The sequence below is a fragment of the Melanotaenia boesemani genome, chromosome 21, assembly GCF_017639745.1.
Source record: "Melanotaenia boesemani isolate fMelBoe1 chromosome 21, fMelBoe1.pri, whole genome shotgun sequence".
NCBI classification, from domain to species: Eukaryota; Metazoa; Chordata; class Actinopteri; order Atheriniformes; family Melanotaeniidae; genus Melanotaenia; species Melanotaenia boesemani.
The window spans coordinates 14,353,728-14,379,507 of record NC_055702.1 but is presented as its reverse complement, the minus strand read 5'-3'; the positions used below and the strand labels follow the sequence as shown (position 1 = coordinate 14,379,507).

The following is a 25,780-nucleotide window of genomic DNA, read 5'->3' as shown; positions in this document are numbered from 1 at the left end:
TACCTTGAAGAGTTCAGCCATCTTGCGTTGCTGCGGAAGGGAGCAGTGGTTCTCTATGGACAGGATGATGGGCATGTCAGAATTGACAAATGCAGAGCGGTTAATTGCTTCAACCACATCCTGAAGGATCAAAGGAGAAAAGAAAATCTTACAAAGAATGCACAAAGCCAAATAAATATGAAAATAAAATTAATATAAATGAGATTTACTAACAGGCTGAAATTCAATACATGCAATAAATAAATTATGCTTGAATTTGTCAACATGAAAACATCATACAGCAGCATAACTTTGTTTGAATATATGCTGCTGTTCTAGAAACTTTGGCCAAGTCCTTTAATTGATGCAACTGAAAAGAAAGGAGAACCAGCGATTGATTATATTTTAAAATTACATTTTTTATTAGCATTTCTAACCTTAAAGGGAATCTTCGTGGTGAGTGTGTGTCCATGATAAATAACTGGCATGCCGTCATCCCCATCCCAGCAGTCCAGCTCCACACTCCTACAGCCTTGCAGCAGCACCTATAAATAAATAAGATGCCATTCATTCATTTTCTATACTTCTTAGTCCAGTTCAGGGGCGAGGGGGGCTAGAGCCTGTCCCAGCAATTAGCAGGCGAGAGGCAGGGTACACCTGTGACATGTCGCCGGTCCACTGCAGGCCCAACACAGAGAGACAAACAACCACTCACGCTCACACACACAGAGGAGATTACTACAGCATGCTGGGGTTAAAAGAAAATAATAAACAATGAAGTATTTGAAAATTTAAGACTTACCTGACTATAAAGTTCAACAGAGGATTCTCCCTTGAGTTGGTGCCCAGTCAGATAAGTGTTGTGAGAAGACTCGATATAGTAGTAGGAGAGAGGGTACTGCAGCTCCTCTGGATTTATCTGAGATTCTTCATTTCGAGAAGCAAAGTTTTCCTTGTCCATCAGGAACCTGGTAGAAACCAAAGAAACCATTGTTGTTCAAATGCTGTATAATAGCAACACCTTGCAGACAAAGTCTTAAAAACATCACAGGTCTATGATATAGTTTGCACATTACTTTTTTAATTATTATTAATTTCTATGTACTTTGATTTTAAGCATTTTTGAAAGATTTAATTGTAACTTCACCTCGCAAAACCTTCAAATGACATCCAACCCATTTGTCTCATGGTTGATGAGGGCTCAAATTTCTGCAAAGCAATACAAATAATTAACACTCATCTTTGACTAAAGTAAATTTTCTTTATCTCCACAATCAGAGCAATTCCCTCCATTCCCATCCAGACTCCTACCTGTATAATGCTGAGAATCTCATCATAGCTCAGGTGCTCTTTCTGACAGTTCACTAAAAAGTCATTGAGCTGAGGGATAGCCAATCCCAAGACACCCAACGACGCGTTCTCCACCCCAGTGCCATTGGTCACGATACTAGCTGCTGCGATGGCATCTGAGATCTGTTTCTGGTTGTCAGACATGTGCTGCCTCATCCGGATAAACAGTCCAAGATCAGAGCCATTCCGCGTCAGTAAGTCTGAAAAGGAGAGGTAGACATTAGAGGCAAGAAAAGAAAAAGTGTCTGCAAGGAATCCTTTTTGATTGCCAGACAGGTGGTTTACCAAGGTCAGGCTGTAGTCCTGTGTCTTTGTCATCTATCCTGAGGTTGGTGTAAAGAGGAGATGATTCAGGGCCTGAGCGACTGCAAGGGACTGCAAAGGTGTCAAACAGCTCTTTCAGGTCCTTCCTGCTTCGGATACTGTTGAGAAAGTTCACTAAAATTAGTCCAGATCAAGCGACCGTTGACCACCAACCTGTAAACCACACAGCTGCCTTTAAATTGTAATTTGAGCCTGTGTTCAGATAAAGTTAGCTGGCTACTGAGGTGTAGACTTACATCAGCACACAAAAGCTTTATGGATCTAGAAACATCCAGCTTTGCAGCCAGCGTGCTTGATTTAGCTGCCCAGATTATTTATTATTCAGGTCATTTGTCTGTAGTCTGTATCTTGTATAAGAGCATGTCATTGTTTTTGACGAACATATGCAAAGGTGTGAGGAGTCTATAAGGAACACTTTAACAAGGTCTTAGACGTCAGCAAGATGGGTTCATTCAAAACATTTAAACTCCCCTTATTTATTTTTCTGACATTAAACCACTAATGTAACTTGCACTTTGTGGCTGTTAGTGTGCAGGAGTAGAATTTAAAAGGCTGGGCAGAGGATGAGACGATTCTTCACAATCTAGAAAATGTAGGCAGACTATTACAAGATTTGCTTTTCATTGCAAAACCTTTTTTTCTATTCAGCTGACAGGGAAAATAAATAAATAAAAGTGACATAACATACTGACAAGAATCCTTTGAAATCTTCCAAAAATGAATAACCTTGAGAGCCATTTGTTGAAGTTGTTCTACCACACTATCTTTAGCTGCTTTAGATAAAGGCCTCACAATTATATAACACAAAGGACTGAGGAAACAAACGTGCTGAGCAGAGCACATCCAACAACACAAACATAACAGGGTTATTGCACATGACTAGAAAATGTGTTTAAACTACTTTAGAAAGACTAAATATTAATATTAATCCAATTCATTCAGCAAACTAAATATATATATAAGTTAATATTACCTAAATGACTTGAAAAGCTCAACAAATTCAATGAAGGTCATCGTGCTGTCAGAAATCATGAGATTCTGGAAACCTTTGAAGCAGCCTTTACCTCGGCCATGCCATGATCTGCTGCTCCAAGCTCTGCAACTCACAAAGAAGGAAGAATACATCAACTAGAATAACATCAAATATCACTAGGGTTAAACTTTTATACTTCCACTTCTTTTGTCCCCCCACCTCCCACTACACACACACACATACCCTGGCTGTGCCTTTGAAGTTCCTGAAAGGATTGGAGATGACTGCGGACGGGAGTGGTTGGACCCTGCCATGCTGGAGGAAGAAGATGAAGAAGAGGAGGAGGCTAGCAATCCAGGGCTCTTACAGGAAGAAAGGGAAAATGGTCCAGGGAAGCTGTCATCTATGTGGGCATAGAGGAATGAGCATAAAGGAACATCTCACTCACAGTGCAGTGGTCTTGAGATGTCTCAAAGTCCAAAAAAATATTATCTGGATGTGACTTCTAGACTGAAGGATGAGTGGCTGACAGTTTGCTTCACCCTCACATTTAAGTCCATAGATTTTTAATAATAAATTTACAAACGTCACCTGGATCTTCTTGGTCAATGCTGTCTGACTCTGGACCATTTCTGGACAGTCCTTCCTTGCAGCTCCGTGTCTTTCTGGAAACCATCTCATCATCGGTGGCATCCCCACTGTCCCCCTGTATTGTTTGTTAAAACACAAATTCCTAAACTCAATGGGACTTGCTGCGTGAGTCAGTAGGTGTAACACAGAGTATGGATCAACAGTGTAATGTATCAGAGCTTTGCTATCCTTTTAGTTTAATGATTTATAAACCATCTCAGAGCAGAGTACTATTGTTGAAGAAGATGGTGCATTTCTTCAGGCTCCTGACATGTTAAACCATTTTATTTTTCAGTATCAATCTAAGCTGCAGGTTTTATTGTACTTTCTTCAGACACAATACACTTGTTTACTGACCCTGACAAGAACTTTCTTCTTCTTTTTGGACTTATCGTTGATGCTCAGCGGGCTGTTTTTCTGGGTGCCAGGTTTCTCAACCCCACCCGTACCCATGTTCCACCTCCGCCCACCAAAGAGCTCAATGGCCTGAGCTAACGTGGGACCTTCGTATCTGCAATCCTCCTATGCATGCACACAGGAAAAAAAAATAAAAATAAAATAAAAGGAAAACAGTTTAACATGGGCCAGATTTGACTCAAAACTGTCCTTTGATTCAGAAGTTAAATCACTATCATGTTATAATAGTGTACTTTGCTGACCAAAAACTTTTTACTGAATTTAAAATTATTTGTTTTCTGATAAAAAAAAACCCAAAAACAAACAAAAAAAAACAACAAACAAAAAAAAAACATTAACAGATTAAGCTAAAAACCTTTTATTTAAATGATTCATGCTCTTTTTTAGCAGCATTAGATAATCTGTAATGCAGGCAATACACTACAGAATAAATGAGTCAATATAGAATTTAGGATCAGAGTAGGACAACTGGCATATTTTCAAGCACATTACTGTTAAAGAACTTTGTCCAATTCAGATTTACCTGATACAAACTGACATACTGCCTCCTCAGCCACTGCAGTCTTTGGTCAGGAAACTTCTTCAGTTTTCTGGTTGCATTTACCAACTCTGACAGACCCCTGTAGAGCATCTGTGTTGTGTGGTTGGGTGCCACAAAATGCAGAAGTCTAATAGCAACAGTAAGAAGATCAGTTAAAATATTTAGTAAAAATCAAGGTGTTTTAACTTAGCGGCGTTGCACTGCTGGAAGGAACAAGGCACTAACCTGTTGTCGGTGGTACTGAGGCCATAGAGGAGGGTTAGTCCGTTCTCTTCCACAGTCATTTGGCTCAGCTTGTTTTGCAAACATATAGTATGGACATCTACTCCCTGATGACCCAGAAACACTGCCTGTACATTCAAATAAATAGTGTTGTGAGAACATTTTAACCCATGACAGTCAAATGTGAACCAAATACATAACAGCTTACTAATCACTATGTAAAGTAATCAGAGACTATTTTCAACAAACCTTCACCACTCCTAGGTCCAACAGGCCTTCTGCTAGACCAGCCACTACAGTCTGTCCTAATCCGAGAGGCTGCTCTGTGGGGAAAGCGCCTCCGTTTTGAGGTTTTCCTGCAAAATAACATGTTTACGATATGTTTGAAACGTAGTAAAGACATAGGAAATTGAGGAAGTTGAGCAGATGCACACATGTACAACTAGCTTAAACTGTATATGTTATAAAAGATATGAGGCTTACCTTTGGTCAATAAACACAAGCACAACTGGTTTACAACATAATTTTTATTTCTCGTATCATGGATACCTGGTGTTATTTTGTTTAAAGAACAATAACAACGAGAAATGGAGCTTGTGTGTTTGAGCTATAAACATAATTTGTTTAGTGTCCAGTGATTTATCGTCCCTGCAATTTCATGTTTATCTAAATATACTGACCTGTGTAAAAATCTAAAATTCGTTAATCGATTGATGTTTAACTGATATTCTTTATATAATGAAAATTAAATAATCACAATAACAAAAAGCCCAAATAACATTTGTTTGAATTATTACAGGAATTTTACACAGACAGAAACTTATGTCAAAATATTGCTTGTAAAACAGAGTGGAGGAGATGATATCTACCCCAGGTGAGTGTTGTGTTATCTGGCTGTAGTCGCAGAAGACAGCGAGCTGTGAGGTGACTGTCCTGGTCGTAATGAATGACTGTAGCCCCCTGCAGCAAAAACTGGTGAACGTCTGGTTGTAGCGACAACACATACCTAGAAAAAGAGAATATGAAGATGTTGGTGTCATTTGTGGTGCTGTAGTTGTGCTTGTTTTTTTTTTTTGGTGGCCTTTTTTTTTTTTTTTTTTACCAAGGAATGAGCTCCGTGCCATGGCTAAAAGCTCTGTGCGTCTCTTCAGTGCCTTGAAATTCCACCTCTTTCACCACCGGTTCAATCGACAAATCACCATCAGAGTCCGACAAGTCCCCAACCGTAAATCTAAAGATTTGTACAAATTGGATTCAGAGCAGAAATGTCATAAAAAAAACAGAAAAGACTATTTAATTTACCTATTTCCAAAGTATGAGCACCTGCACATGATTCTACATTCATTTCCAACTACTGAAGAAAGCGTGGAAAGACTGTTGTTTATATAATATAAGAAGGTCCAGTCACACATTTAAAAACGAGCAGGATTTAAATTGAAACAATAAAAGTGCACTCTGCCAAGTAGGTCGTAGTCAGACAAGCATTAAAGCAACATGCATTCGTCATTGTGCATTCCTCTGCTATAAAAGAAGCTTCTGGTTAAACTGCAGCTGAACCCATGTTGGTGTGAGTAAACATGTTTCAAACTCCTGCAACTCTCATTCTGCAGCCACTTACAAAACCCGCTTTGTTTCTGGCGTTGTCCTAAATGAATGGGAACTACAATGAAAGAAGCAAAGAAAGAAGGAGAGGAAAAGTGAGAAGAAATAGAAATAGAAAAAGACAGTCATCTGAGCAGCAAAAAGAGGATGCCACTGTGAAAGATATTCAAAACAAAGGAAAAGAAGTGATAAACTGCTTTGAGTTAGCTGATAATTATCTGCGTCAAGGCCCAAACAGATGAACACCGTCGAGCAAGCCAAAGCCGAGCAAAACTGCCATCTATTGCTCCAATGCAAAACATTTCAGACAAAGAGAAAATAGTCTACTTTACATAAATATAACAGATGGCGGCTGGAATTAAATCAGTTTTCTACACTATCCACATTCCAGCTTGTGTTATTAACTACCTGCCATCAGTGTGCTGAAAAGTACCAGAGCCCTGCTTCTTCCTGTCCTGACAGGAAACTAACTCGTTATCTTTTTTCTTTGTGACAAGAGAATGATAAACCCAACAAATTTCTTTACATAACAGTGAAATACATTCTACTACATGTTATTTATTTGTCAAATTCTATAGAATATGTTTTTATTTTTGAAGAGATTTGGGTTTTAACAAAAGCTCTTCAGGTTTTACAAAAACAGAAGGAAAAAAATAAAATAAAATACCATTTTTTTTTGTAAATACCTAACTAGAAGCATCGTTATGAATCGCAACTTATCTGAATCATGAAAAATGTTGTAATAGCACATCTGCAAATGCTCGCCTATGAATCATCTTATCGGTGTAGGAGCTGTGGGGGTCATTTATATAAAAGTGCCCAGCAATGCCAGTCACTCACAGCATGGAAGCATTCATAATTCTGATATAAATCTGTATGCAACATTATTCAATTCTGCCCATGAGTCATTGTCTGTAAGTGAACAGGAAAGTCAAGAGCTCAATTTTGGAAACAGACCTTTGGTACAAAGGTCACAGTCTCAAACAATACAATCTACAGCCTGCCTTAAAAGAGAAGTGCAACCAAAAATGAAAAATTGCTTTTGGGCCAAAGTAATATAAAAGATAGAATACTTTATTGCCAATAAACAAACAGAGACAAGCAGTATGTATGCAATTATTAGCATCTAAGCATGTAGGATAAATAGGGCAACATCAGAAGAAGATAAATAAAATGAAAAGCTCTACAAGCCCCTTTACAAGTTGCACATCTCCATCAGGAAAGCCACTTTGACACAAAACATTTACTATGTTAATCTGACTTTAACCAGGTTAGAAATAATTTGTGAGATCTGCAGTTTTGTACCTGAAACAGCACAGAAAAAGGAAAAAAAGCAACTAACTGATTGAGGCAGCGGTCCCTGAGGGAGTTGCTTCTGAATGTGAGGGATGAACCAGCTGAAGAAGGACTGGTGGACGGGTCATCGGGATCCTCTGCTTCCAAGCTGCGATTACAAGATCTGAAGACCAGGAAGAGAAAAAAGACAGACAGATAAGAACAGAATATTTCAGAGGACCGCGTCAAACACTTTTACTTCACAGTGAATTATTTCATTTTCAAGGATGCAGTTCACCTGATAATCTGTAAGATGTTGCTGACCGTAGCTTCTTTCTCCGGGATGTGAAGGCCGCCCGGACCACATCGTGACATGAAATTATGCTGGCCGCTGTAGTCTGATACAAACTGGACACACGGACAAACAGAGCAGGATGGATCAAACGAAATGAGAAAAATCAGATTTTTCTTTTTTTCCCTGCTTCGGTCAGTTACATCAAATGTGTGTTTATTTGTGCATGCTTGAGGGTGTTTACTGTACCTCTATCGAGTCTTCCGTGTTGACTGGAGATTGTTTGAGGCTGATGATACTCGCTGTGCCATCCAATGCATCACTTAACTCCTTGAGAAAAACCCCACAGAATGGCACCACCTATATTGAAATTGTAAAAGAGGAATGAAACAAGTTCAGACACAGTGAGTGAGTTTAATTCCCAAACATCCTCTGCATCATCCTACACCTACCTTGCACCCTGGGATATTAAGAGCCCTGGTCACAAGCTTCTTGTATTCAGAAGAAGACTCATGCTGAGCCATGGCATCTTTTAAACTTCTCATGGTCTCAATGTCTGACTGGTCCATAAACTGCCACATCTTCAGCACTTTGCGGGACCTGAAGGGCAAGGAAAAATTTCACCTTTCAGAGGGCATTTCTTCACAGAAGAAAAACTTGTAACTGTAAATAGGAGAAACATTTGTTTCTTCCAACCTGAGTCCAGCCAGGAACTCCATGACACCATTGTAGTTTCCCATGTTCCAACAGCATTTAGCAACATGGACAAGATATGAGAAAACTTCTCTCTTCTCCTCCATAGATCCTGCTGTCAGAACCAGCCACGTCACCCACGAACTCACCTGCATATTCAGATTTTTACTTTTAATATTACATACTGTTTTAATACAATGACCTACAAAAGCAAATACTAATACTGAAACTGGGTTAAAAAGATAATAACAACATTGTAGAATGTCCTGTGTTCTGGATTATCTGATGCTGTTTGTATCTAACGATAAGATCCTGTAAAAAACAGACTTTTTTTTTAAAGAAAGTTCAACTTGAATCAACTTTTTCAGATCAATGTGCATGATCATTTTTTAATGATAGACATTCCTGGATGAACAAATCAGATCACAGTTTTTATGTGCTAAACCATCAGTTGCTGCTTCAGCAACAAACAGGACACAACCTCTAAAAATTATGTTCTATTTAACTGAAAGTCTTTATAGCGTGTGGTCTTGATACTGCTCATGAATTCTGGCTTGTAACAAATGTACAGGATTATTACCAGTTTTTACACACACACACACACACAAACACACACACACAAAAACAAGACAGAGTGAGATCAGATATCTCTCAGCTGTCTCTGCATTGACTGCCCTCAAGCATCCGCATAACACACGAAGGCATAACCAGATATGTATCAGGGTCAGCTTTCCCTCGTATTCTGGGTGATGGACACACAATCACGCAGAACCCCAGCAGTAAAGCTTCCTGCTCTCTTGTGTTTCCACATATTAAAGCCTTATTAATGTAGTCTCACACACACACACACACTTCACACTTACACTGAAACTCCCTAACCCCCTTGCAGGTGGTAAAAACATCCCTTAGCCCAGGGATCTATTACTGGCTTATCTTATGTAAGGAACTTTAAAGCCCATCTGGTCTAACTTCACAGGGGTGAAGTGAAATAAAGGTGCAAACACACACACACAGACATACAAATTCAAAACATGTAACAAAGTGTTCCACTAATACTACTGCTTCAAGTTACTTTAACAGATAACAGGTTAAAAAATACATGTACAGAATCTCAATCTTTTAACAAGGATTACTTTTTTTCCAGCAACATTTACGCTGTCCCTTGTCAACGGGGGGTGGGGGGTTAGCCAGTCATAAATTATATTTTTACTTCTTACCAATGTCAGAGCTTTCCAGACTGCAGCATTACAATTAAGACGCTCGTTCTAGAAACTACCATACTTGGCTGACTGAAAAACAACCCTGCCGCCCCACCATCTCTTATCGCTTACACCCCTGTTCTGTGTGTGTGGCAGGATGTGCGTGCCATGCATGAAAATCCCCTATCAGCCTCTTCTAACGTTATGACATAATGCAACACCATGTCAGCTGGGAGGTTGAATTACAATCACCATTTAAACCATTCTGACTGTCTGCAAAGTGGCTTTTTGAACTGCCACAGATCAAGGGATTGCACTGAGTTGGCATCTCCTCTGATATTCCAGATAGCAAAAGCGTGTACTCAGTGATGTGTATGACAGACAATAGACAGAACATACTGTTAGCAGACAAAAGCATGTAATAGCAGAGAAACAGGAACAAGCGAGCAAGTAATAAGTAATAGTTTAGTAAAGCTGACTAAAAAAGTGTAAAAAGCATCCTCAAATAACAACCTCCTTATATATTTAGCACTGTTCTTACCAACAGCAGGCAATTTCACTCACACACACACACACACACCCACACACACAGAACTTGATTTGGGTACACACTGATCCCCCTTTGATGTTTGTGTACGTGTCGATCTTTCTGACTGTCCTCCTGCCTGTCTGTCTCCATCTGTTATTAGTTGAGCTGTGAGGGTCAGTTTCTCCTTGATACAAGACTTACGTAACCGAGGTTGACAGAGAACCTTTACAAACTCAACGCAGCACATACTGGTTCCGTCAAAACTAAACACTCGAGACACACAAAGAGGCCCAAACTTCTCACCATTCCCTGCCTCCCAGTTTTCCCTTCTAGGCTATCTTTTTTAACGGCAGAGTAATTCACTCCCATACATGGCTCGAAAATGAACAGGATAAAAATTGTTAGAAACCGAAAGATAGTAAGACAATAATCTCAAACTAGTAAATCCAGTACAAGGAAGCTTCTCCCCAATATTACCTAGATAACAGTCACTTTGCATACCACCATAGTTATTTTAATAACTATTTTCTACATAAAACTGTTTTTAGAGAACAAACCCAAAGACTTAAACTGAGTCTTTGAGTTTGTTAAATAAAGATGCAGAAGCTGGGATGCATCTTCTTCCACATGAAAGAGTTTATCTAACCATCAATTATCTAACAATCTCATTTTGAATTACAATAGTCAACCCTAAACAATCAAAAATTACAGAATGTTTAACCTACGACGGTACGCCGCTGCTGAGGAAAACTGGTATTCAGACAAAGTCAAGTCCAGAATATACAATTTGAAGCCACTTTAGAGTTTCATCAGTGTCTTCAGAGGAGAATCATTGTTGTCATTTGACTCTTGTTCCACTATGCCCAAATATGGCTACGCTGCACATTTGGAGAAGCCTTTTCTCTCTGCATGTCTCTCCTCTTGCTGACTTAAATGAAAACCAGCTGATGTTAAAAGAATGCAACATAAAGATGACTTCATCATTCCCAATCAATCTCTCTCCCTCTAACACTCTCTCTTTCTCAGCAGTGAAGTGAAGTGATTGTTTATTCTCAAAGTGACTCACCACAGAAGACATACGGCTCGGGAGCGTAACTTTAGCCAAATTACACCACAGTGAGAGCGTGCCGGCTTATACAAGGCCTTTGTTAACAGTGATGCGTTTGCACGGTGAAGCAACAAGGAAAATCCATCTGGATGAAAACCCAATCACTGGTCTGCTTTTCCTCTTAACCTTTCATATCAATGTCAAGTGAAAGAGCTGCTTTTCATGGTCTCTGATTATGTCACTAACAGGAAGTCACTAAGGAGTCCCTGACACATTTACATTTATTTAAATTTTCCTAACATTTGACATGTCATTTCTTCCTACATATTAACTTCAAAAATACAGAAAAATTGGAATATTAGTAATAAAAAGCAACTGATTCATGTTATCTGTACAACCAAAATAAATAACTTTTAAAACGTTTGTCGAAGTGACCTCACCTCGTTGAAGCGTGCCACCAGGTCCTCCACAGCATTATGTCGCTGAACACTCTGAGTGGGCATGGTGGGCGCTGACAGTGAGGCCTTGAGGTTTGGGTGGCGTTTCGTTTGACACTCAGGACTGCCCAGGTCTCGAGTAAGGAAACAGAGGTAGTCCAAGGGGAAGACCTGCAGAAAGACACCCACAGTAACCCACATGTTAGTGGCTTGCTGAAATTAGTTTGGGTTTTCAAGCTCTGTTAAGAGACTAATTATCTCCTGCTATTCTTTTTCAATAAGAAACATTTTGCCTAATCTCCTCACAATACAAAATTCAGAATTAATATTATTTCCCTTAGCCATTTCCAATCTGTATTTTCTGTCATTTTTACCTGCTGGTAAAGCTGCTGTTCTTGCTCAGTGAGAATAAAGGCAATCTCCTCTGGGAACTGAACAAGATGTCGCAGCTCTGCCAACTCCTTACTGATCCCACTGACACTGGGAGGAAGAGAGCTGCTGCTGTTCATGCTGTTGGCCAGCTGTCGCTCTGAATGAGAATATGAATAAGACAGGAGACAAGAGATCATAAATTTACATAGTTTACTGCGCATGTTTCAACACCTAGCAAGCATCATAAGGAAAGAGACTGCTCACACATATCCTAATAAAAAAAATTTAAAAAAGCAAGAATGAGCCAAAGAGATTAAAGGTGAGGCATTTTCTTTCCTTTGTCTATAAAATTTTAAAGCCTCAATGATTTTTTTCTCCTTCAGGATTAACTTGGATGTCTCAAGTCTGCTGATCCATCAGTCTCTGTGTACCATATACTCTTCTTCAGCCAGTAGACTAAAGCCCACTTCACCCTCTGAAGGTAAACATCACTGATCACCTGCGAGTTCCTGTGTTTGGATTTCAGTCAGGTCCATTAGTCTGTCTGTTTACACATACGCACACATACACACCAACGCAAACCTGATCTCTGCTAACAACGAACTAATGGACAGTTCCTACACTGGTTCAGGAGCTGCCACATTGTCGAGTTGACAATGCCACATAAACAGATCCTTTCTGCCACAGGAGTTTTTTTCCAGGAATCTTTTCATGGGGCATTCTTTGGAGAGATATTGCAGTCAGTAGGATTTGATATCTGCTTTGTCTGGGTGAGCTCTGCAGTGTTGGTGACTGAGCAAACAAAAGCTATTAAAAATTTTTTACCCAGACAACAGAATCCTGATGACTTTGAGACCAGTATAACTACATAATTATTATGTGTTGTTATAAATGTATGAAGATGCATGTGTGTGTTTGCCACGAACCAGTCAGTTCAGCAGTTTGATGTGCTGAAATTGCAATTTGTACAATGTTAATAGTAAAACACTATAAATGCAAGTAGAAGTACATGAAATTAAATAAACACCAGGGATGAGACAGACTCTCTCTGCTCATTGTCAACTGTCACACAGTGAGACTCATCAACCTCCTCCTGCAACCACACAGGCGCAAAACTGCATATGCATACATATGCAGACACACACTTAAATGTTGTCCTTGGTAACCCTTGAGATGTACAACAGGTAGGCATGGCAACAGCAGTGACTGCTCTGCAGGAACAAAACTTGCTTATTTACACAGTTTGATTTGTGGATCCGGCCTCACAGCTTCAGTAATGAACTCTCAGTGTGTGCTGTGTGTAAGCGTGCATGCGTGTGTGTGTGCAGAATAAGCACACATTCACAATAATCATACACCAAAAAAAAAGGATAGAAAAAGGAATATTTTATAATAATAGACAGCTTAGATAGTATAGATAGCTCGATGGATAGATGGTAGCTTTGACATTATGGAACAAGTGTGAAGTATCTGTTGCATTTTTTTATATGCATTAAAGAAAAAATGTTTTTTAGATTCTGATCTCCTGAATGGCACAAAAATGTAAGACCTGTGGATAAAAAAATGAATATATCTTAAAAAAATATCCAAACTACTACTACTAAAATATGTTATATCATGTCAACTTAGGTAAAAATAAAGAATTGGAGATATTAGCTGAAGCCCTTTTATCATATCATAAAGTGATATGCAACAGGCATATAAGAAATACTACTAAAACATCCATTGAAATAGTCTTTTTTTTTTTGTCAGTGATTGAAAATATGTACATAATTTATTGAAAAACTATGACTTTGCATTCACTATTAAAATGCATTAAAAACAGAACTATTTCTTTTTTAAATTTAGAGAAAACTGAGACGAGTTTAAAACAACCTCTATTAAACTGACATCTCTTCCTAAGAATTGTTTTTTTCAGATTCTCTTGTGAAGTGGAAATTAAGACACCCTCAAAATATTCATATGAATGTCATGATCATGCAGCCGCCTCGTTTATTCATTTATTCATCCTCTGAACAGGGAAACACACGAGCTGAGAAAGTTGTAATCCCAGACAGTGACAAAAAGGTCCTAAAAGATGAGAAATAAATTTCATCCTAATATGCATCAATACAGAGAGAAAAACAATCTAAAGCAATGGAAACCACTGTTCTGTGTCAAAGCAGAAGTGCTGCATAACTTCAAATTGTTTCTCACTCAGTCACAAATTGTACTTGCAAAGCTTAAACCATGTAATATCAACAGTGACACACACACACACACAAAACCTCAAATAAACACCAAATGGAACAAGGACTTGGATTCCAGCGTGATAAGTTTATCTAATATAATTTGTCAAGAAGCCACATGAAAAAGACCCCGGATCTATTTCACATTATAACAAATTGTGAGTAATATTAGAGATGCAGTACTTTTGCTTTGAGATTGACAGAACATGAATCAGGTTTAATTGACCATGATGTCCCTGTGATTTCTAAGCTGGGGTTCACTCATCTATAATGCATGCTGAATACAAATATCCTGTGTGTGTGTGTGTGTGTGTGTGTGTGTGTGTGTGTGTGTGTGTGTGTGTGTGTGTGTGTGTGTGTGCCTATGTTAATGAGACCATTTCAAACTGTGGTGGTGGATGAAACAGATTAGCTGAACATCCTTTTTAACCATTTTCATGACATTGCTGTTCTGACAACAGGAAATAGAGGTGTGCTTTTTTTTCCCTTTTTTGCATGTGTGTGCTTGACACATGAGAAATAACCGTTTTGCACTTGATGTCATTTCTTATCAAAATAAAAAATCAGTGAACAGAGGCTTGGACTGCACTACTGCACGTGAACAATATCACCTTGAACTTCAGACTTAAAGCTTCCCATACAAACCACACTAAGACTGAAGAAATGCTGCGACCTGATTGCAGGCCAACGTTTTGGCTCCTCTCTACCTCTGATTGTGACAAACAGCATAAATAAGTTAAGAGAAAACTTGATCTGATTTTTTCTGTTGATGTGACTGTAAACCTGCAGCACTTCTAGCAACAGCCAGTAAAACAGCATAAGCTATCCATCTAGCCTTTCTTATCCCTCTCAATGTTTTCCTGGACAAATATTTGTCATCCTCTGGAGCTAACTGTCCTCCACTAATCTGCAAAGAAAGCTTCCATTTCTGAATTTTTCATGTTTCTCAATCTAATCTCCCAAATGATCCATCAAATATGGCATTTTGTGTTCTTGCTGAGACAAATCTGAGATAAATGACAATGCAAATAGGTACCAACTGCATGTATATGTTGTTTCAGTGAGCAGATGTAAGTTGGTGTAAGATACTTGTACTGGTGTTATGACATTACTGTATCACAATTTAACTATAAATAAACATTGAAACAGGCATTTTGTTGAGCCAGACAGCTAAGTTGGTGTTTGAATTTGAAGTAATCGCTGCTGCATTGGCGGGGCGTCCATCAACCATGCAGGAAACCCGAGTTCAAATCCCACAGGAGACATATTACAAATGGGGCAAATATTAACACCTTACAGTTGGGTCCTTGGCTTCTTAGCGCTACTGCATACTCTCAGATGTAAGTCGCTTTAGAGAAATGCATCGGCTAAATTACTGTAATGTAAAGTAGGCAAACTTATCTGGTGGCTATAGCACAGACATGCACGAAAGAAAAAGAAAGAAGAGAAATAATTCCTAAAAATGTTAATTTAGGGTTCAAGCAAAGTATCAGCAGGAACAGTGCAGTGATGAAGATAAATGCACATCTGGGAGATTAGAGATGGAAACCTATTGTCTACAAGGATGTTGAACAAAGGAATATCACATGAGGAATTAAGATATATGAAACAATACTATCCATCACCATCAAAATACTACATGAATGAATTTGGAAGAACTGTGTGCATCCCTCCAGGGACTTATTTAATCAATGCTAAGGAACACATGAGCTCTTCTGGTAAAACATGAAAGCTCAACACATTATTACCAGAGACATTTAGTGTTACTATTCCTTCCTTTTCCTGGTAAGTTCAGGTTGGAATACCAAAGCAAACTAAGGACAGTCCTGTCCAGTCCAGCCAGGGTAAGGCAGTTAATAACCATCTGGTCGAGAAATGATTTCTGGACTTGAAACAGAGGGAAAGTGAAAAGTTTCAGCACTGCCTCAAGGACTGACTTGTTTTTTCAGTAAATAAAAGTTATTTATACCAACCAAAGGAGAGGAACCTTGAACATAGACCATGTGATTTTTTTGGCCAACCAACTGCATACATATTGTACAATGCCCTCACAAGCATGTTTAGAACTGATGACAACTTTCCCTGTGGAGAATTTAGGGCACTTAAACAGGTGCAACACAAACAGTCCCAGACAAACAACTATTAACAAATCTCTCCTAAGAACATAGAAATACATAAGAGAAAAAACAAAACCTTAATTCAAAACAATCTTATATTTTAGCTAAATAATGCCCTCAATTTCAGAATCATTCATCCATGTGCTAAATCTGTGAGAGCAAGGCTTTACTTTGCATTTCATCATTTATGTTACGTTATCTTTAAGAAAACATTACATCCCCAGCCAAACTGTACCAGACAGTTTTTCAGCAGAAAACTGAAAAACAAAAAAAGAGCATGCAATAAATCAGATACTATCTGCCCTTTAACTAGAACATACACACACATTAAACACACAAGTTCATGAAAGCACATAAGTAAGATTATTTAAACACCCTGTTCACAGAAAAGAAAATCAGCAATAAGTATTAAACAGACTGACACATACACAGCAGAAAATATAAGCACACAAGTATAAACTGTGTTTGGATTTATACACAAACACTATGCAGCAGAATAAAACTAAACATGGATTGGTCTGACTGCTGACAATACCAACTAAATCAGGGAGGTTTTCTGTGGGATCACACACACGCACAAGTAAATGCAAAACCAATCGCAGTCTTTCACCATTTGGGTTTTTCCTGATCTCATTTGTAAGCTGAGGTGGATGATGACAAAAGTACATAAGCGTGCAGAAGTTTGGGCAAATCAAATAAACATTTACTCAATAAAACATCAGACCAAAGCCAACTATTTAACAAAACACAAAGTAAAAGATTGAGAGATAAAAAAAAATGTCCTATTTCTCGTCATATGGGAGGTCATTGTTACCTCATCTCTGACTAATGTCATAGAAACTTGATCCAAATCAGACTGAACTCATGCACAGTTTTGCTTTTTATTGCGAGGTGCATTAGTTTATTCTCAGAGTCAAAACATTTGAAGAGCCATGTATGACATTCACACTTAGGCTCAATTCAATGTGAAGTTACCCAGAAACCCCAAAGTTCTTGAAAGTCATGATGCAGGTTTGTTGTATAAACGGTTACATCATCATCCTTCCCATATTCAAATAATGCACTCACTGGCTTTTTAATTCAAATTGGTGTTTGCTTCTGCTCACCGTTGTGGTAACAGTCAAACAGTGAACTGGGAGTTACTACAGTACATTTGTGATTAAAAATTAATTATAATACTAAAAATGTAAACTTTAAATGAATATACAATGAAAAAAAGAAAAGAAAATAGGAAAAAAAATTAATAAGTACAATGTGTGCTATTTGATGGAGAAATCATTCTGTTGACTTTGTGGCAAACTAAGACAGCAAAATCCAAATATTATATGGATGGACGTTTGTTCACATCATCAAATTCCCTACTCTTTCAGATGACTTTGAATAAAGAATCCACATATGTGACCATCTGAAACCATCAATGAAACCAAATCTAATTTTAAACTCACTGAAAGTTTAAAATAATCTGTACAACTCACACAGTAAAATACACTTCAATGGTCCATGGATTCCTCACACGCATAACAACTGATGATCATACTACACAGCTGGGGCTAAGACAGTGAAGGGGCCTTTCCTGTAGTCACAAATCAAATGGTTCAATCTATAAACTCCAAGTTAAACCCAATGGCTGGTGAGAACCATGCAAGGCAGCTCTGCCTGACTGTGAGAGTGTATTAATGAGAAACACAATTTAAAGCCTTTTTTGTAGAAACTAGCTAAGCTTAAAATGCCATTAATATAAATGTAGAGCATTCACAACACTACAGTATTATGTGTAAGGAGATACAAAACACATAAACACACATACAGTCAAAATGCATTTCAGATGTCCCTGACTAGCAGTTTTACATAGCAGCTGGGTGAGGAGACCTGTAGCCGCACTGCACCTCACATTTCCTACTCACTGATCAGCTTGAAGTCCGTTCGGTGAGAGTGCTTCATGGTTTTAGAGACAGCTGACCACTCTGCCTCCCACACTGACAGCTCAGCGCCGGGGTGACTGAGATACACTTATCCACATTTGAGCCAGCAGTCCCGTCTCTCTCACAGCTGCTTCGTCTTTCTCTCTCTCCGCTCTGATTCTCTCTCCCTCACTCCATTTCTAACTTGAACTCTCTTCAACGCGCACTGACTGATCAACAGCAAAGACTTTCCTCACTCTCTCTTGACTACATTTGCTACTCTTCTCTCACTTTCTCTCTATAACACACACAGACACTCATGTAAGCTCTATCTCGGAGTCTCCCGCCCACTCCTCACTGACACCACACATAGTTCACAGCCACGTGCAACAGTTAGACCATCCAGACCAACACAAAGCTTCATAATTCATGCACCCATACAACCCCTTTATTAGTTAGAATTACATATTTCTATACATATTCTCCATCTAGCATGAATGGATAAAAACATTTAGGGTGGAGTGGGGAATTCTGATCTAAAACTTCTATTTTATGAGGCTGTTTTCTATGTATGCAGCAAACAATAAATAAAGAAATCAAATGAATTAATTAAAACAAAATAACATTAAACAAAACAAAATAAAAACAAAACTAAATATTTGAAAAAATTAAATAAAATAAAAATATGGATTGATTCACATCGCATGTTCCAGCAGGCTAACTACAGGGGGCATTTGTTCTCATACCTTGGAAAATGAGAAGCCCAGCCAAAGGAAAGGAGACAGCAGGAGTGAGACGGACTGTAAACCTGGCATGTTAACGAACTGAGCTCAACAGATCAGAAAAACTGATGAAAAGAAGAGCTGGATAAGAAGCAGGAAACAGATACACATTACAAAGAGGTTTTCCAATAGTGGAGACTCCTCTGGGTAAAAAGGCCTGATAAATCACTGTTTCTGCTTGATGGGTGGCTAAGATTGGTTTGTCTATTTTCACAGAAGCAAGCTCATTTGACGTTTCAGTGTCAGCTAAAAGAGGCATTAATGTCTGCATCTGGTGTGCTGGATCTGACAAACTGTCGCTGGATGTTCGATTTGGAGCAGAAATTGTTGAAACTTTTGTTAACTCACTATCTTGCTTTCATTAATGATATTATTTGTGATATTGTTACTAACTTTATTACAAAGTATTGGATTATTCAGTGTTTGCAAAAGGATTTTACTTCAGTGACATTAAAGCCTAAATTTGCTTTCACAGAAAAAAGATTTCAGACTGAATATATGAAGTGCTTCCTATATATATATATATATATATATATATATATATATATATTTTTTTTTTTTTTTTTTTTTTAAACCATTATTTAACCATATTAACATCACACTGAGATCAAGATCACTTTTGCAAGGGTGACCTGACCAAGAGGACAGCAGTACATGTCATGAAAAAGGACAAGTGCACAATAACATTAAATTAAAACAACCAATAATTTAGCAAACTTTATACATATGAACTGGTTTTAAAGTTTAAGTTGATAGATTGTTACACTACATATCACATTCACCTATTCACACACACTCACACCCTTATAGGCACATTGGGAGGCAACATGGCGTTAAGTGCCTTGCCCAAGGACACTTCGACATGTAGTCCTTCCAGTTGGAAGGCGACTGCTCTACCTCCTGAGCTACAGCCGCCCATATCACCACTGATATCAGTAGGTGAGCCAATGTGTGAACATCTTAACATCAATTTCTGAGGACTTAATGCCTTTCTGCAAGAGTCTGTGGATGATGGCAAGAGTCCCACCTTCATTGTCTTTCCTGTTGTTTTCACTCTCTCCTCATATCATAGATATGTTGAACTACACACAGTACTGATATCAGCACAACCAGAGCACATCCCTGGTAGAAAATCTCCCTCTGTGAAACAACAACTGGGGGGAAAAATCTCCATGTCCATGTGTGAAAACCATTTCACACATTTAAATAGCGTGTATTCACACAGAAACTTTAATTATTGTCTGAATGTGACTGAACAGTTTACTGTACTATATATACCACTATTAATAACAAGTATTAAATGGAAATAATAATTAAAGTCATCCCAGCTCTTGATTTATGTGGGCTAATGTTGGCTGCAGTACAGAACGGCTGATGGTGCTAGTTGCATTTCACGTGTGCACCACAGTGTATTTTCAACTTAAGGTACATGCTGCATGGATGCAGATGGTCACAACATGTGACTTAAGCTGAACATGAGACTAAACACCCCCTTTAATCATCATAACATATATCACGAAGCACTAGGAGGAAGAATCTGTGTGTGTGTCTACACGTGTGTTGTGTGAGTCTTATTTTGAGTCTGTCTCAACTGTCATCGTAACAGAACGGGTAGGAAACAATGTGGGTCATCAGCTACCTGTGCCCACCTTTAGTTTGCTGTCTGTCACTTTAATATCCGTCTAGCCTTGCTACGCCCTTTGAATTACAATAAAAAAAATTTAAAAAGCATTCAGACCAGTGACAGGAATTAATTAAGATAATAAACTGCAGAATCAAAATTATAATGCCTCTAAATTGGTTTTCTATTTCCTTAGTTTTGAAATTAATATAAATTATTGAGCACTACCTGGATATCAGCATTATGTCTGAAATTCTAGTATCATGACAATCCTACTGCCTTTAAATAAAATGTGATGCCTTATAAATGTTAATCGGTGTTGTATTCTGTGTCAAAGTATGTATGTATATACCCTACATATACAGAGAGAGAGAGATCTTGATAATAACTATGTGGAATGTTCTACAGTGAGTATATTTAGCCATAATAATGGCCATGTAAACAATATGTGTTCTTGAAATCCTTGAGACTTCCCTTCACTTTGATTCCCCACCACATTTGCTGTCAATGGGTCCTAAATACTGGAATGCAACACAATATAAAGTGACGAATGAGAGGAAGAGAGACAAAAAAAAGAAGGAAACACTGAGAAAGAAACAGTAATATTGAGCTGTAAGGATGGCAGCCTACAACTGAGCTGCATACTTGTTTTTCAGCAGTTCACATTAGAATATGCTATAAAAGGAAATGATCTCAAGAAAATGGGGATCATTTATGGATGACATAAGTGTGGCCAAATCCCAGGTGTCCTTCGTTGAAATATTTTGAGATTGAATTTTGTTTGAATAACCATTTTGTCGGTTTTGATAGTGAAAAAGGTGAATAAGTAAATGGCCTTTAATGTCACAATTCACCCACTAATTGAAAAGTGACAACCACTACACAGACCAAACACATCTAGTTCACATTATTATTATGAAATTTTATAGTAATTTTCTATAGAAATTATATATATAAGAAAAAGATAAGCAGATACAAATAAAAACATGCACATTGGACATACACAACCATTGCAAAACAATTCAAATTTATGCATTTTCCACACAAACTGTGTCAGTCTAAAAAGCGGCAGCATCATATATCAACAGCGCTTCAGCTGACATGGACTGGGTACACGTCAGGCTTTACATGATCCACAAAGACAAGCCCCATGAAGCATAAACATGTCTCTAAACACCCCTGCATTCAGTAATGATTTATGGTCTCTCTTTTTTTTCGGATCTCTACCCTTTTAAGAACAAACGACTTTGACCTCACCCACGTCAGCTGACACTGGCTTTCAACGGCAGTATTTGTCTTTATGGGCATCAAGAGTTCAACCTCCCAACAAAAACCCAGAATACTGACCCCGTACACGTGCCAGTTCAGCTTGTTAAATATTATTTATCATTTTCAAAATGTCCCTCCTGGCCTGCCTTTAAAAGCGAATGATTTATGTTACAGACATGCAGGATGTCATTTGAATACATCGGAGAAAGCAGCTAAATGCTTCCAGTTTTTTATAGTGACACTGGCATGTAGAGAAGGATTGGAAAAACATTCCAACTCTCACCCCAGCAAGGCTAGTAAAACTAATATGCAGTATTTTTGCTAGAGCCTGTTTACTGAGAAAAAGAGAAAATTATTAAAACATTATAAGTAAAAACAGAATGTAATCATTTTCAGATTGCTTAAACCCAACATTTAAATGAGACTTTTCCAAAGAAAACATATAAAAACTGAGAAAGTGTGTTTTAATGATTAGGCAAGGCAGCTTATTTGTATAGCACATTTCATGTACAGGACAATTCAAGGTGCTTTACATAAAACTAACACATTTTATGGTGGAGACAGGTGTCTAGTACAATACTTCATTCCCATAGATCTTCTTAGATCCTTAGCAATGAAACCTCCTACAGATGCGATGATGATTCTCTCAGAGTGGGAGCAGTGTTTCTTGAAATTGCAGATAATTGATGAAAGTGTAACGGTTACCATGGTTTCTAATAGTATGTTATTTTTGCAACTCGTATTTTACACTCTGTATGCATTTTAGTGCTTTTTGGTAAGTTAATAAAATTCTAAGCGTCCAGACATCAATTTCTAAAGCACCATTTATCTTTTAAATCACTTGCATTCTCCACCAAGTCACCAATCACAGTAATATTAGGATAACATCAGAAGTATTTCTACTTTGTTTATATCAGTCGAATGCAATGTACCATTGAAACTGTGCAACTTTATTGTTCCACTGTGGCTGGAAAATCATAAATTAACAGTTAAATATATATTTGTCACTGCACTTGTGCAGAAATCTCTATAATAATTATAGAGAAAGAAATGCTAAAAGAACCACTTTCTGTACATAATGTAAAATAATCAAATATAGATAGTCCTGTATTAGTCCTGCACTGGGGTAATTTTCGTTGTAGCAGCAGTAAGTAAAAGGCCAAAGATTTAAAAATTGATGAGTATAATAAGATTAAAAAAAAAAGCATTAAAAATCTGGGTGTGTACCTGCTATACAATGTTAACAAAAATGCAGTTATATAAGGATAAAATTACAGTATTCACATAAATGCTGTACAGCATATAAATATTAACATTAATATAATAATAACAGTAATGGTGATGATGGTAATAATAACAGTAATAATAAGGAAATATAAAAAACAACTTACATTTTTAGTGACTGTACGTTATTATACAGTATGTTTCCCTGGTAGATACACACACCTGCTAGTGCACACAGATTAAATACAAATACTGTAGGTGGAAAGTGATGGTAGAGAATAAACTACTGGGAACAGAGCTGATTTTACAGTCTGACAGCTGCAGCACTAAGTGACATCTGGTGTCTACCTCAATAAAAGCAAAGAGAAGAAAAAAATTATCTTCTTCACAAAACAGATGCATTTTTACTTTCTAGATGATGAGGGCAAACAGAAAGGTGGAGGAAAACACATTTTGTTTGACTTCCAGAAGAAGTGACCCATCTAAACAACAAGGAATACAAACCATGTTTCTAATGAGCCATTATCCCTTCAAACCAAGTTGGCAAAAACTGACAAATTATCACAACGATTTTAGACAAAAAAAAAAAAAAAAAAGAAAGAAAGAAAAGAAGGGTGCTGAGAAACCTTAGAAAAAAAAACTTAGACATATAAAGACATCGTCTTTTTCGTCTTTATTGAACTCACACAGGAAATATCCAAATAATGGCTGCACAATAAACACTGAACACAGGACTTTTCTTTGTCTTGACTAAGAAATGAGAAGTTGAAACAGTTCTTTTCACGCCTGCATTCAAAATCATTCTCATATCTTCTCCTGAATTACATAAGTAAGATTGAGACAAAAGCATTTTTCTCTAAGGAGGAGATTAGGAGCAGCTTGTTACACTGAAACTGAAAGAGAGGACCAATACCAAAAATGGGAAGAAAGCAATAACTACACAAACGCTGTCCAAGCTGGAAACTCAATTCAAACCATGCCCAAGCTTCAGGATAATGAAATGTCTTTTATTGCATCAGATCAAGCCCTAACAGAAAGTCATCTGCAGTGTCCAGAGTTGCAGCTAAGGCAATTTGATTTTCTTACACCACTTCATCCTTTCCTTTTGGTCTAACAAGCGAGTTACAATCTAACGGCACATTTTCATCACAATAATCGAGGGGACTTAGTTCGATTGGGAGTGGAAATTCAGAAAAATTTTGCACCTTTTATTTGCTTTCACCCTGCACTTAACTCAAGAGGACTAACTGTCACACAGTTACAACAACTGCTCATTATGAGACGATATTTCCTAAAAAGTACCTCTGACCAACAAAAAAGAAGAAGGAAATCAGGCTCACTGATTGGTCGAGACCAAAAACAGCTCATTCACCTCAAGTTAACTATAGAGCAACACCCAGTTTTTACGGTCTTGGGGTTTCCGTTTTTACTTTGGTGTTCAAACCTAATACGATTTTCACATAAGGTTGTCCAGTATGAGCAGCAGGACAGGCAGCGAACAATCTGGCATCCTACTTCATTTTTTCTCTTTGGTTCACTGGATGGTCTGTTTGCTTTCACACTGCAAGCAAACTGCACCAGGGTTTACTTGCAAGTGAACAGAGACTCCCAGTTTTCAAGCAGACCACAGTTTGCTTCTTTGGTCCGCACCAGAGTAGAAATGAGAATTCAGGCTGCTCCAGACTAACCATACGTTCCGAGGAAGTGGACCAGGGTTTGTTTAACAGTTCCAGTGTGCACTAAGGGTTCTGTGCAAATGAACTAGGATTCAAATGACATGGCAAATGTGTTCTATGAGTCTCTGTCTTCGTCATTTTTGAAGACAGATACTTTATGATTCACTGAACATCAGTTGACTTAAAGTGGAACTTGGATGATCATTTCCAGTCATTTAATTCTTAATCTTGGGTACCTCTAAATTAGATTTGCACCCATCATTACTCCACTGAGCTATAATTATTTCAGAGCATAAGACAAATTTCTACTGGGGGATGTATCCTCTTGAGAATAAGAGGATTTGGCTAAAGTATTTTCTTAATTGTCAAATTCAAGCTTGCCGGTGGGGTGGTGGAGAAGATGACATTGATTCATGAGCATGCGCCACATGTCTTGCACCAGTCTGGAACCTCAAACAACTCATAAAAGAAAGCTTTGACAAATAAACATTTTCAAACATGACAACACTTTAACTCATCTGTTACAAAGTTATGACAGAAACAGTAAAGTGGCACAGTAAAATGTGTAGTAGGAGGCTATATGTCCATCTGAAGCCAGCAACTAATCTCAACTCAACTTTATTTATAAAGCCCTTTAAAACAACCACAGCTGAAACAAAGTGCTGTACATAAGTGTACAAGCAACACAAAAAATACAAGAATCAACAGGGAAATAAATAATATAATAAAATATAATTAAATAATCGTTCATTGTTTTCAAAACAGTTTGAAAACAATGAGGAATTTTATGTGACAACTAATGTAACTAATGTGACTAATGTAAACTAACTAACTAATGTGATCAATGGTAATCTGCACCAATAACTGAATGGCAAACAGTGGCAAATGAGAAAATAACTACTTATTCTACTCGAGTAATAAATTGTATATTGTGCATTTAGCACAACTACTCATTGGATTGTCCATTGACCCGGATGTTAGCATTTGAGAGGCTAATGACTAGCTTCTTGGGCCTGGTGACCTACTAAATAAGATACTTTCTCTGATGTCCATTAGCAAGAAGATGCCGATATTACCAC

The 25,780-nt window shown here is 37.9% G+C and overlaps 1 protein-coding gene across 1 annotated transcript in view; it reads right to left on the bottom strand.

The window, feature by feature from the left end:
• Window positions 1-25,780, bottom strand: part of plce1 (phospholipase C, epsilon 1) — a 79,060-nt gene that overhangs the window by 12,853 nt on the left and 40,427 nt on the right. Inside the window, exons 8-29 of the mRNA XM_041974340.1 lie at window positions 11,886-12,040; window positions 11,515-11,682; window positions 8,302-8,447; window positions 8,058-8,205; window positions 7,855-7,965; window positions 7,612-7,721; window positions 7,381-7,497; window positions 5,539-5,667; window positions 5,306-5,442; window positions 4,686-4,792; window positions 4,440-4,564; window positions 4,197-4,341; window positions 3,614-3,778; window positions 3,218-3,332; window positions 2,870-3,029; window positions 2,627-2,749; window positions 1,615-1,751; window positions 1,291-1,529; window positions 1,127-1,188; window positions 782-947; window positions 417-524; window positions 4-120 (exon numbers count right to left, since the gene is read on the bottom strand). Of these exons, the coding sequence (XP_041830274.1) occupies window positions 4-120; window positions 417-524; window positions 782-947; window positions 1,127-1,188; window positions 1,291-1,529; window positions 1,615-1,751; window positions 2,627-2,749; window positions 2,870-3,029; window positions 3,218-3,332; window positions 3,614-3,778; window positions 4,197-4,341; window positions 4,440-4,564; window positions 4,686-4,792; window positions 5,306-5,442; window positions 5,539-5,667; window positions 7,381-7,497; window positions 7,612-7,721; window positions 7,855-7,965; window positions 8,058-8,205; window positions 8,302-8,447; window positions 11,515-11,682; window positions 11,886-12,040 (2,990 nt within the window). The remainder of the gene's footprint in view (window positions 1-3; window positions 121-416; window positions 525-781; window positions 948-1,126; window positions 1,189-1,290; window positions 1,530-1,614; window positions 1,752-2,626; window positions 2,750-2,869; window positions 3,030-3,217; window positions 3,333-3,613; window positions 3,779-4,196; window positions 4,342-4,439; window positions 4,565-4,685; window positions 4,793-5,305; window positions 5,443-5,538; window positions 5,668-7,380; window positions 7,498-7,611; window positions 7,722-7,854; window positions 7,966-8,057; window positions 8,206-8,301; window positions 8,448-11,514; window positions 11,683-11,885; window positions 12,041-25,780) is intronic.